The sequence below is a fragment of the Sceloporus occidentalis genome, unplaced genomic scaffold, assembly GCF_023333645.1.
Source record: "Sceloporus occidentalis isolate IW3139 unplaced genomic scaffold, rSceOcc1.0.p SCAF_446, whole genome shotgun sequence".
Taxonomy (NCBI): domain Eukaryota; kingdom Metazoa; phylum Chordata; class Lepidosauria; order Squamata; family Phrynosomatidae; genus Sceloporus; species Sceloporus occidentalis.
In genome coordinates, this window is record NW_028317426.1 from 287,934 (window position 1) to 301,505 (window position 13,572).

The 13,572-nt window shown below is 40.9% G+C and overlaps 1 protein-coding gene across 1 annotated transcript in view; it reads left to right on the forward strand.

Moving 5' to 3' along the window:
• LOC149271930 (adiponectin receptor protein 1-like) overlaps positions 1–13,335 on the forward strand; it is a 34,845-nt gene extending 21,510 nt beyond the window's left edge. Inside the window, exons 5-7 of the mRNA XM_089506987.1 lie at positions 5,660–5,847; positions 7,156–7,349; positions 13,207–13,335. Of these exons, the coding sequence (XP_089363113.1) occupies positions 5,660–5,847; positions 7,156–7,349; positions 13,207–13,335 (511 nt within the window). The remainder of the gene's footprint in view (positions 1–5,659; positions 5,848–7,155; positions 7,350–13,206) is intronic.
• The last annotated feature ends 237 nt before the right edge of the window (positions 13,336–13,572 follow it).

The following is a 13,572-nucleotide window of genomic DNA, read 5'->3' on the forward strand; positions in this document are numbered from 1 at the left end:
TAACAAGATAACTACTTTAACGGACATTAACATCAAAATCATAGATAAGTACCATTTGCTGCTATCCTGTGTCCTGGTTGTTTGTCAGATGTATAAAAATGAAAAAAAATGCACTAAAACATAAAACAGTATACACAAGAAGAATATGGACCGGGCTCTTTGTGATGCTGTTTTAACGTTTTTGCTGTGCTCGTGTTTAGCTGTAATTGTCTTCTCTCACCTTTAAAATACACAAGTTTTAAATAGTTTTTTAGAACAAGAATGGCTTTCTTTGGATACAATTTTTTTTCATCACATCATCTAATTTCCTATAAAAAATGTTTTACTTTTATTGAAAAATGTGTTACTCATCTTCAAAATTAAAAAAACATGCTTAACCCTTTGGCTGCTAAGCCATTTCCCACCCTGGTGCTAAGGCAATTTTGAGCATTTTGCTGCAGCTCACGTTTAAAGGCGTTTAGAAGTAAATGTATTGGGAATAAACAATACAAACCAAATATTGTTTTTTTCAGCACACCCAGCAGATTCCAAATATACCCTTTCTACGTGTATGTCGCATATGTTGCAAAATAAAGCCAAAAATGGGGAAAAAAGTGTATTTTTTCACTTCCGACTCAATAAAAACTAGTTAAATTAGGGTACATAAGGTACACATTTCAAGAAACTACACCCCTTGGAGCTTCAAATGAGGGGCTACATGTATTTCTAAGAGTGCACAAATAATGATGGAATATGTCGCTTTGGCTATATAAAAAAAAAAATTCTAACCATAACGACATGTTCATTTGTGTCTGGCGCACCCCAGGTTTGTACTAGAAACACATGCAGCCCCTCATTTGATGTGCCAAGGGGTGTAGTTTTTGCAAATGTGTACTTTTTGTGCCATAATTTAACTTCCTACGTGAGCAGTAATGCCACGTCAAGGCTTCAACCCTAATTTCACATGCCTTTCATGCTATTCATTCGCAGAAGCACGCACCATACTTTCCATACATTCACTCACAGAAGCACACACCATTCTTTCCCCTTACAATCCCAAAGAAATTATGGTAAAGGGAGAAAAAAAATCACTTTTACAGCAAAAATAAGTTTTGCAGTAAAAATGCAAGGAGCTCCAGGGATGAGATGGTTATTCACCTACCACACAGGCTAAATGGCTGATTTTAATAATATTTGCAGTTCATTTACAGCTCATCAGGATTTCAAAAATTGCCTCCCTCTACCATTGGCTAAATATACCCCCATAAAACAAATATTATTTTAATACCCCCAGGTATTTCAAATGGCGGTATTAACCCTTTCCACACACTATTTCTGTTTATTGACAATGCAAAATATAATGACATACAAGTACAATGTGAGTATACAATAAATTGATATGATCAATCAGGTATACAGGCTATGTTTCAATGGATGTATAGTACATATGGGCACAGCAGTTAATACACAGTTTAAGTCATAGATAAACAGTATTGATAAAGATAAACTGTACAGCACAACAATACAGATATGATAATCAAAATATACAGTTTACCATACAGTGGAAGTCATAGCGGCACAACAGTGCCCATTGACAATTGTACAACAATACGGGAATTGTTTTATACATGAAGGTGCAAATAAAGATATAAACTGAAATAATAATGAGGTCAACCAGTGAACATAAAGAAGTGTGCCGCATCACCGCCCATCAGTCATACAGCACAAATGTGTGTTGTGAAATAGGATTAGTATATGTAAGATATCCCAGAATGTTATGTCTCAGGATCCACACACTATTTCTACCACCATCATTTGTCAGATTTTGTGGTGGGTTTTTCTTTTTTTTTCTCACACATATTGTACTTTAGGTATGAATTCCTAATATGTGTTCAGCAACATCTCCTGAGTACTATGATACCACCCATACATAGGTTTGGTTGTTTCGGGGCCACATTTGGTCAGTCTGCGCCAATGTCCTATTGGGACATCTTTGAACCCAACCAATTCAATTTTTTTTTAAATATTCACCTCATGTGTATTTCAAATGCTAGTATTTTAACTGTTTCCATGCCAGGATTTTTTTTAGAAGATACAGCACTATTTAAAAAATTAATAAAATTCTTGCATGGAGAGAGTTAAAATACTGGCATTTTAAAATCCCCATGAGGTATCTAGTTTTAAAAAAAAAAAAATACAACAGCCGCGTTCAAAAATACACTTTCACCTCCCACATAACCCGACAAACCCATGTTGGGTAACAAATACCAAGAGCTGTAAATTCATACGTGTAAACGTGTGGGAAAAATACACACACACAAAATACTACGGCAAACTTTGACAAAGGCTAGTGGTAAAATGTATGCATTGAAAGAGTTAAAATACCAGCATTTGCAACACCCTGGGGGATTTAGTTTTCAAAAACACTTCCCAAATGTGTCCTTTTAGCCCCTAAACAAACCCATGCATGGCTGTACTCAGGAGATGTTGCTGAACGCATATTGGGTGTTGACAGTGACATATACCAGGATGGGTAAATTCATGTCTAAAGTAAAATGTGTGTGAAAAAACCACAAACATATATGGTTTGATAGGGGTAAATTTAAGTGACCGGCTTCAAAGATGTCCCAAATAGGACATAGGGGCAGTATGGCCGGATTTGGAAAAGTGGTTTGGAAAAAGCTACTTGTACTTATTGCCATATAATTTGCAAAAAACATAAAAACATTGGGTATTTCTAAACACTGGGCAAATATTATAATCTGAATGGGAGTTTTTTTCATTAGCTTTTATAGATGAGTAAAAGTTTTTTTTTCTAAATTTTTCACCATATATTATACAATCAGAAAAATGGTATTGAACGAAAGCCCTTCTTGACCTGAAAAAAATATATATAACAATATATACTGTGGGTACAGTAAATGAAAAAGAAGAAAATTATAACTTAACACAAGCACGGCAGCCATTATCACAAAGGGTACAATAAAATCTAGTATTGTCTCATGAAGGGGTTAAATCAGGTATCTGCAGTCATATTGTAAAGAAATATTGAAAGTGATGAAAGATAAGAACCATTCGCCCTATCCAGTTTGCCCAACCTCTTAATTAGGACTGTAATAATAATCGGTAATAATCGATAATGAAAATCGTTGTCAATGATTTTCATTATCGATTAGTTGAGTCAATTTTATCGAATATAAGATGAGGATTTTTTCAGAGCAAATGCTCTGAAAAATACCCCTTGTCTTATTATCGGACTTCAAATAGAGGTCAGGCTATAATACTAAGATCCAGATCCCCCGCAGCGCTGCAGGAGACCTGGATCCTCCTCTCTGGCAGTCGCTAAACGTCTGCCCGCAAACAGTCTCCGCTACAGCCCTCCACTTCCGCTGGGGCTTCTATGATGGACCACATGACCTTCCGGTGCTCAGTCATAGAAGCTCCAGCGACAGTGCAGGCCAGCATCAGAGGTTTGTCTACACGCATCGCGCAGGCATCAGTGGGAACAGTGGCATATAGGGGGTATAAAGCATATGCAGAGTGGCATATCTGAGGTATAAGGCATATCAGGGGCACAGTGGCATATCAGAGGGATAGAGTTGCATATCTGGAGGATAGAGTGGCATATCTGGGGGGCAGAGTAGCAAGCCGTGGGGCATATATATGCAAAACTGCGGGGCAGGTTGGCAAATTAAAGGAAATTAAAAAAATTTATTTTCTCAGTTTTATTAAATAATATATAAAAATAGTGAATTAATATTTACTAGTAAAACTTTTTCCCAGCGTATAGTGGCAGTACCGGCGGGCTTGCTCTCTTCCCCAGGACAAACACTTTAAAAGATAGAAGGGGTTAAGCTCCACCCCCCCCTTTACCCTATCACCGCACTTACAGGCGACCGCAAGCCAGTTCTTTTTTGTCCCGCAGGGAATAGCACGATAGATCCGGATCGGGCGGCACACGGGTTGTTGCCGACGAGAGGGGGTTCCTGCAGTCCGTTTGCTCCACGCGTGGGAGCTCGGCTGTTCCTTCTTCACCGCGTTACAGAGTGAGTTTGTAGCTGTGTTTTTCTGCAAGCAGGGGAGGAGCATGCGCAGTACAGTGGAACGAACGCCCGGGTGACTATGCGTTCCACTGATGATCCGGCCGTGCTACAGGGCATGTGTGGCTCGGATCATCCGATTTTGGCACCAAAGTCAAAATTTGGCTGCCTATTTATGCTGTGAAAACCTGTCTGACCACAAGAGTGTGTGTCAGGACAGGTTTCTGTGTTGTCTGACCCCCCCACATGGTTTTTGGTGATCCTTATCTCGGATACACCAAAATGTTAACCCCTTCATCACCAGAGAAGGCTAAAATGCCTGCTGCTCCTCCTCCCAAAAAGGCTTCATGCAAGTCTAAGCATTTAGCTTGCCTAGAATGTAACACTCCTCTCCCAGACGGCTACAGGAGGAAGACGTGCCAGCAATGTTTAGCGGATATCCTGGCAAAGGAGAAACAGAAGGGTATATGCAGTCCTTTCTATCTCAAAGTTTTCAGGCATTTAAAGAGGCTGCCAAACCGACTTTGCAGGACAAGCCAAGTAAAAAATGCAAGAGAGCGAAGTTCATCCACATCAGATTTGTCATCTGGGGAATGTTCTCGTTCATCTATGGATGCGTCTAGTTCTGAAGATTCAGATTTCGATTCCGGGTTTCCTTCTCAAGAACTGGGGAAATTTGTCAAAGAAGTGAACCAGATATTACTTAACCCAGAAGCTAAGAAAAAGGGTTTTTTCTTGGAAAAATCCAAGTAAACAAGCATTTATTTCAAAACACTTCAAACAAATTTTCAAGCTACAAGATGACGTCATGTGGGATGAGCTTCCTAAAGTGGATGTCCAAATTACTCAGTTATCTAAGAAAACTACGTTGCCGATTGAAGAGGTTTCCGATCTAAAAGATACCATGGACAAAAGAGCAGAGACAGCTAATAGAAGAATTTTCCAAGCGTCAGGTCTTCAAAAAAAAATTGTTCACATACTTTACATGAATTAACATTTACTGGTAAAACTTTTTTCCTATAGGGTCGTCTTATATTCAGGCTTTTTCATTTTTCATAAATTAATATTCAGATTTTGGGGGGTCGTCTTGTAATCAAGCAAATACGGTACTTTCTTTTTCACACAACTGTGTGTGTATATATATGTGTATATATATATATGTGTGTATATATATATATATATATGTCTATGTATATATGCATATAAATATATGTATATGTGTGTGTGTACATCATAAATACATATTTTAAAAATGGGGGTCTGGGCTTAAGGAAAATAATTTTCAGAACGAGTTTCATTATTAGGTTTGTCTTATATGAGAGAATATTGGAGATTTTTTCCCATTAATTCCATTATAACATTTTTTGGCACCTATTAGTTGCTTTAATTGCCATGTTAAACTGTCTAAACGATTGTCACCTAAATATACCTAGAGGAAAAATACTAAAAGTGTCCTGACCCCTGGAAGCTCCCAACTCAAAAGTTGGTACTTCCATATAAACCATATTAGCCAAACAAGTGGTTGTTTTGATGCCTCCGGACAAGACACAGAGGAAATGTTTTGCATTTTTCTCATTAAGTTGGTGCATTTTTAAGTGTTGTCAGCCAGCAGGTATAACATAACATTCTTTATCTTCCAGGTTGGATTACTCTGGAATTGCACTTCTGATCATGGGAAGCTTTGTGCCTTGGCTCTATTATTCATTTTACTGCTCCCCGCAACCACGTCTCATTTATCTATCCATAGTATGTGTTCTTGGCATTTCTGCTATTGTTGTAGCACAGTGGGATCGCTTTGCAACACCTAAGCACAGGCCGACCCGTGCAGGTAATTAGTGACATTTATATTTTACTTTACAGTAGGGCTGTATGGCAGTTATGGTTGATGGGGTGTTGAGGGTTAATTTAGGGGCAGTTATTGTTAATGGGGTATTTCGGGGCAGTTATGGTTAATGGGGTCTTCAGGGTTAACTTAGGGGCAGTTATGGTTGATGGGGTCGTTAGGGTTAACTTAGGGGCAGTTATGGTTAATGAGGTATTTAGGGGCAGTTATGGTTAATGGGGTATTTAGGGGCAGTTATGGTTAATGGGGTGTTTAGGGTTAATTAAGGGACAGTTAGGGTTAAATTAGGGTCAGTTATGGTTAATGGGATGTTTAGGGTTAATTTAGGGGCAGTTATGGTTGGTGTGTTGAGGGTTAATTTAGGGGCAGTTACGGTTAATGGGGTATTGAGGGTTAATTTAGGGGCAGTTACGGTTAATGGGGTGTTGAGGGTTAATTTAGGGGCAGTTATGGTTAATGGGGTGTTTAGGGTTAATTTAGGGACAGCTATGGTTGATGGTGTGTTTAGGGTTAATTTAGGGGCAGTTATTGTTAATGGGGTCTTCAGGGTTAATTTAGGGGCAGTTGTGGTTGATGGGGTCTTTAGGGTTAATTTAATGCTGAGGACTGAGGGTTAATTTAATAAAGTTAACGTAAGGTGCAGTTAGAGGTGAAGGGGGGCAAACTAAGGGGAATCTAAATTCTGGGGGCAGTGAAGATTAATCCTGTATTTATTTATAAAAGTATTGTGTCAGCGTGCTGCGAGTGAGTCTGTGAATTTATGAGGGCACAGTGCCATATCAGGGGGGGTATAAGACATATGTGCGAGGGCGGAGTGGCATATCTGGGGGAATGTGACATATGGAAGGTAGTGTGGCAAGCCTGGGCTTTTAACATCCAGTTATTTTAAATAAATGAAAATTTTACATTTATTTTTTTTAATCCGATTAATCGAAAAAATAATCGGCCAACTAATAGATTATGAAAATAATCGTTAGTTGCAGCCCTACTTTACAGAGAGGCTGGTTGATAAGTGGAACAGATTCCAAGCAGAAGTGCTAGAGGTTAATACATTAAAGGAACTTAAACATGTATGTGATGTGCATACGGCTGTCCTGAATATAAGACAAGACCAAGGACTGAGTCTAGGTTGGCCTAATGTTTCTTCTTGGCTAGCTAATTCTGTGTTTCTAAAACACCTGTTGAAGTTTTAGTTGTGATAGGCTTTTATCTGCTGCATCGACTTTGTTTTTCTTTTGTATATGCATAATGCACTATTTGTTTGAGTGATAAACCAATGTGTTACAATTTCAGGTGTTTTTCTAGGGCTTGGCTTGAGTGGCATTGTCCCTACACTTCATTTTACTATTGCAGAAGGCTTTGTAAAGGCAACCACTGTGGGTCAGATGGGCTGGTTCTTCCTTATGGCCATGATGTATATAACTGGAGCAGGGCTATATGCAGCACGAATTCCTGAGCGATTCTTCCCTGGCAAGTTTGACATCTGGGTAAGGACTGGATTTTTTTCACAGAGTAAAGCAGAAATGCTCCATATATATATATATGTATATAAGAAGGCTTGTTTTTCCCTCAGAAATCTCATGGTGCTGCCACAACCACAAGGGATTCTGGGTATGAGCATGCAAATAAGGTCACCAATGATCACCTTTTGCCTCTATATCCACTTTATACATGGATCCCTTGAAAGTAATTGCCCGCTGTACAAGACAGCCTTTAGTCAAAACTCGGGTAAGAGGTCATGGACAGCTGTTTCGTCCTTAATGAGGATGATAGGAGTGTGATTGCTGTTAGCAATCATATATATATATATAGTTCTGTCCAATTTTGGTGTGTTACTTAATTTTAATAAAACTGTGGTTAACGCACCAAAATTGGACAAAAAAATCAATAACAATATTAGTATGTGTGTGTGTGTGTGTATATATATATATATATATATATATATATATATATATATATATATATATATATATATATACATACACAGCAATCAGACTCCTATCATGCCCAGGCAGCCAGCACATTCTAGAACCTGGGCATGATAGGAGTGTGATTACAGGTTACCTATGCCATGCCCCCCCCCACACACACATTCATATACTCATAAATTTACAGATTCTCATTAATTCCCTTAAACAGACATACTTGCTCAAAAAATATTATTTTTTCCCCCTATAGGTGCTCAGAATTTTAGTAGTAAAATGACACAAAGTAATTTCTGCAAATTTCTTCCTATACACTCTGGTTGACAAGGAAAGATCTGAAAGCATGGATAAAGATAAAAATGTAATATTTGGATTCTTCCTCATTTCTTATAGTATGTATTTCTGCATATCTTTTATCCGCAAACTGTTAAAGCATACAATGACGTCTCTGCTAATGTCCGTTTTAGAAAGGTTTTGATGATCTATGGGCCCTCTCAATTGGGATTGGGCCAAAAATTTTATCACATGCTCTTTTTTCTTGACCGGGTCCTGGCCATAATCCTCTGGAACTGTTTCTCGGCTAGGACCCGAGCAATTGCCCACGGACTTTAACTCCTCATAACCCGCACACCATTGACCCCACCAGAGCGCTCTTTCGTGGAGTTAACCCACAGGTGGTGGGGTACAGACCAGGGGTGGTTTGGAGCCCCCTATGGATCCCAGTCTCTATGATTTACAGGAGAGCGGGGGTCAGGCGGCTTGAAACTTTAAACTGTTACCGTTCGGGGTCCCCACAGCGGATCGTATCCCTTTTTAGATAAAATATTCTAGGGACCCCGAGCTATCCATCTGTACTCCGGGATCGCATCTCTGCATTCTCAGTACATGAGAATTGCCCATAGTGATTCCAGTAATGCACCTTAAAAAATAACAGTGCCTTGTGCTCTTTATGGGGTTATATGGACATTGCTGAGCTTGGTGGCCTAAGTATGGCGCCAGGCTGCCTGGACAGGGCATTGATATGCTAATGTGATTATGTCCCTTTCATTGTTAGAGTGGTGTATATAAGGCTGTGTGATTCCCAATAAACTGTTTTTATTCACCTGGATGTTAGTCTGGTCTAATGCTTCAGGGGCTCGCTATATCACTCCTTGTCCTTTTCAGGACAATTACAGGACAATTACAGCACCGGATTTGGCTGCATCTCGGCGGGCTACGGTGCTACTTCATCGAGGATACAGAGCTGGTTCATGATCCCTTCCTCGCAGTATCGTCTGGCGCTGGAAGCAGTTAACCCTTGCGGTTCCAGGAGGAAGAAATTAACAACTGACCGGTGTACCCAGTCGGGGTACAGGGCTCCCCGTCACAAACATACCCCATGGCTCGTAGCCTTTTCCCTCCCGACAGAAGCTCTTTCCACGAGTTCTGTTCAAACGGCCTTCGCCGAATTGGGAACGTGGTTCAGAGGTGGTTCAATAAATCAGCGACGGGTTAATAGGAGCGGTGTAGCAGTATAACAGCGGGACAGTGGCTTAATAAACCGTCAGCAGAAGTGGCATCAATAATAGCAGCACAGATTTGTCAGTATATCCTCGCAAAACAGCATAAGTCTCGTTATCGAGCCTTCAGCTTTCCAGCACACCCCCAACACACGGTCCTTACATCATCACTCAAGCATTCCCGAACTGCCAATACCACTTACAGTCGACTGTGGAATATCTAGCAGGGATACAATTTTGCAAACTGACTTATTGCAAAGGTGGCATCAAAGCACCATACTTGAATTTACTGAGTTCTTCAGAATGAACCATTTTTTCACAAATATTTGTAAAGGCAGACTGCATGGCTAGGTGGTTGATTTTATAAACCTGTGGCAATGGCTGTGATTGAATAATTAAGAGGTCCCACTTGTTACAGGGTCACCGTACCCAAGACTGGGTACCCCTGTTTGAGGGCTGAGTAAAATAAGAACTCTCTTTATTGCAAAACACCAAATTTATCTATCCTTAATTCAATGAGCACAAAACCCAGCCCTCAATCCCATCAGCCACATGCCATCACAAATCCCATCAGCACACAGGAAATGTATCAGGTGCGGGGATTAACGGATACAATGGGTTTCCCCCACCTTTGCTGGCTGATTAAGAGCTCCAGACAGATTACAGGATTGTTCCTTTGAAGGCTGGAGCTGCAGCCACATTCAGTCTCTGGGCCGGTTACAAAATAAAACACATTATAAAATATTACCGGGTCACAGTATCACAAACTGGAGTTTCTCACCAAGAGCAGCACCCATTTGTTCGGCTCCAATTGCAGGGTAAGGCACTGTCTCTCAAAGACCTTCAGGTACTGGTCTATCTCGTCCTCAGCGTTTCTGAAGGGCTGGATTGCCTGGTATGGTATTTTGGCTGTCTTTTCCCCTAGGCTGGTCCACGGACCCTCTCTGGCTCTGCTCCCGGTGGCATAACTCAATGACTGCCGTCACTTGCTCCGGCGTTGCTCTTCTGGGGTACAGAGACAGATGCCACTGGATATTTTTCTGCAGAGTGCTCAGTCCGAGGCTCTCTTTCCGGGCATCTTGAGACTGATCCATTTCTCTCAGCTCCGCTATCAGGGTAGCCTTAGTATTTCCACTAGTTGACCGACCCTGAGCTTTTAGTAGATCTTTCAGCGTCTCCCGTCTTAGGCTGTTGTAGATCCGCTCCATATATCTGCGGTCGGGGTCCCAGCTGATGGTTTGAACTTCACCCAAATCGTGGGATTCGTCCCACCGCTGCCAGCCATGTTACAGGGTCACCATAACAAAGGCTGGGTACCCCTGGTTGAGGACTAAGGAATCACCAGTCAGTCCCTCATATGGATCGCTCCTGCTATCCACGGATCAGTCAGACCACCATTCGTAGTAAAATAAGAACTCTCTTTATTGCAAAACGCACCAAACTTATATCTATTCTTGATTCAATGAAGCACAAAACCCAACCCAATCCTATCAGCCACATCCCATTACAAATTCCATCAGTACACAGGAAATGTGGTGAGAATCAGGTGAGAGGATTAAGGGATACAATGGGTTTCCCCCACCTGTGTTATCCCCCTGTAGTGTGGGTGCCGTCTGGGTAGACAGGGCTGTGCTGGCTGATTAAGAGCTCCAGTTACAGGATTTTTCCTTTGAAGGCTGGAGCTGCAGCCACATCCAGTCTCTGGGCCAGTTATAAAATAAAACACATTATAAAATATTACCGGGTCACGGTATCACAAACTGGACTCAAAAGTGCTCCATGACCCGGCTAAAGTTAACACTAATAGCCTGTTAGCTTGGCCCTGTGACACCACTACCTTTGTCCATATAGTTTAGGTCCACATACTTTTGGTCACATAGTGTATATTGTGGTGAAGGTGAACTAGTAATCCTGGCCTGCACTAAACCAAACTTCCAACTCTCCTTGTGTTGACATGGCATCACAAATTACATCATGTGCTGAAAATTACATAAGTGCTGAAAATTGACATCACTAATGATCTTATCGGTACCAGTCACACTATTATGTAGACTTTTTTAGAAGTAGTCTAAATGTTCAATGGTCTTACCAAGCTAAGATTTGTAAGCATTGTAGTCTGCTAATTAGTCTGCTAAATACTTACCCCTATGGGTATACTATTACATCCAAATAACTTGTAGTCATGATGACTTCTAGGACACAATAGTGCATCCAATGTTTTTTGCATTGACAGCAGGATGTCTACACTAACAATGTTTTGAATGCATTTAAAATATTTGGTCAATAACAAAAGTTCATATCAATACTTTGTTATATACCCTTTGTTGGCAATGACAGAGGTGAAACGTTTCTGTAAGTCTTCACAAGGTTTGCTGGTATTTTGGACCATTCCTCCATGAAGATCTCCTCTAGAACAGTGATGTTTTGGGGCGGTCGCTGGGCAACACGGACTTTCAACTCCCTCCAAAGGATTTCTATGGGGTTGAGATCTGGAGGCTGGCTAGGCCATTCCAGGACCTTGAAATGCTTCTTAAGAAGCCACTCCTTCGTTGCCCGGGCGGTGTGTTTGGGATCATTGTCATGCTGAAAGACCCAGCCACGTTTCATCTTTAATGCCCTTGCTGATGGAAGGAGGTTTTCACTTAAAATCTCACGATACATGGCCCCATTCATTCTTTCCTTTACACGGATCAGTCGTCCTGGTCCCTTTGCAGAAAAACAGCCCCAAAGCATGATGTTTCCACCCCCATGCTTCACCGTAGGTATGGTGTTCTTTGGATGCAACTCAGCATTCTTTCTCCTCCAAACACGACGAGTTGAGTTTCTACCAAAAAGTTCTACCTTGGTTTCATCTGACCATATGACATTCGCCCAATCCTCTTCTGGATCATCCAAATGCTCTCAAGCAAATTTCAGACGGGCCCGGACATGTACTGGCTTAAGCAGGGGGACACGTCTGGCACTGCATGATTTGAGTCCCTGGCGGCGTAGTGTGTTACTGATGGTAGCCTTTGTTACTTTGGTCCCAGCTCTCTGCAAGTCATTCACTAGGTCCCCCCGTGTGGTTCTGGGATTTTTGCTCACCATTCTTGTGATCATTTTGACACCACGGGGTGCGATCTTGCGTGGAGCCCCAGATCGAGGGAGATTATCAGTGGTCCTGTATGTCTTCCATTTTCGAATAATTGCTCCCACAGTTGATTTCTTCACACCAAGCTGCTTGCCTATTGCAGATTCAGTCTTCCCAGCCTGGTGCAGGTCTACAATTTTGTTTCTGGTGTCCTTCGACAGCTCTTTGGTCTTGGCCGTAGTGGGGTTTGGAGTGTGACTGTTTGAGGTTGTGGACAGGTGTCTTTTATACTGATAACAAGTTCAAACAGGTGCCATTAATACAGGTAACGGGTGGAGGACACAGGAGACTCTTAAAGAGGATGTTACAGGTCTGTGAGAGCGAGATAGCTTGCTTGTTTGTAGGTGACCAAATACTTATTTTCCACCATAATTTGCAAATAAATTCTTTAAAAATCAGACAATGTGATTTCCTGTATTCTGTCTCTCATAGTTGAAGTGTACCTATGGTGAAAATTACAGGCCTCTCTCATTTTTTAAGTGGGAGAACTTGCACAATTGGTGGCTGACTAAATACTTTTTTGCCCCACTGTATTCTAATAAAGACCAAAACCCAGTAGTGCTGGGTTAATTCCCAACAAGACACAAGTTAAAAGAACTGGGACAGCAGATGCATTCAGCCAACATTCTAGACAGACAAGTTTTCTAGAGACTGCCTCCAGGGAGACTGAGATATTGACAGAAACTGATTCTGAAAATAATGGACATGACTGCCCGTGGAAAGGGACAAAATATAGATATTTGGTTTATATAAGGGTTAAACTTTATTATTACATTTCTTTTTTTTTCAGTTCCAGTCTCATCAAATATTCCATGTACTGGTTGTGGCAGCAGCTTTTATCCACTTCTATGGAGTTTCCAACCTACAAGAATTCCGTTATGGCTTGGAAGGTGGTTGCACAGATGATTCCCTTCTGTAACAGCACAGTACCTGGTTAAAGGATTCAGAACTCATTTGTAGCTGGACAATATGCCCTGCTGACCTTCATTTAAAAAGTGATGATCACCATTACCGCTCAAAATTAAACACAATTACCAGAAATAATGGAAGAAAAGGAGCTGGTAGCATTATAGAATACTGACTTATGTTAGAATAAAGAATCAGTAGCTCTAATAATTTGTAATCAAGGTTTCTCCTAAAATACTGCTGTTTTGCC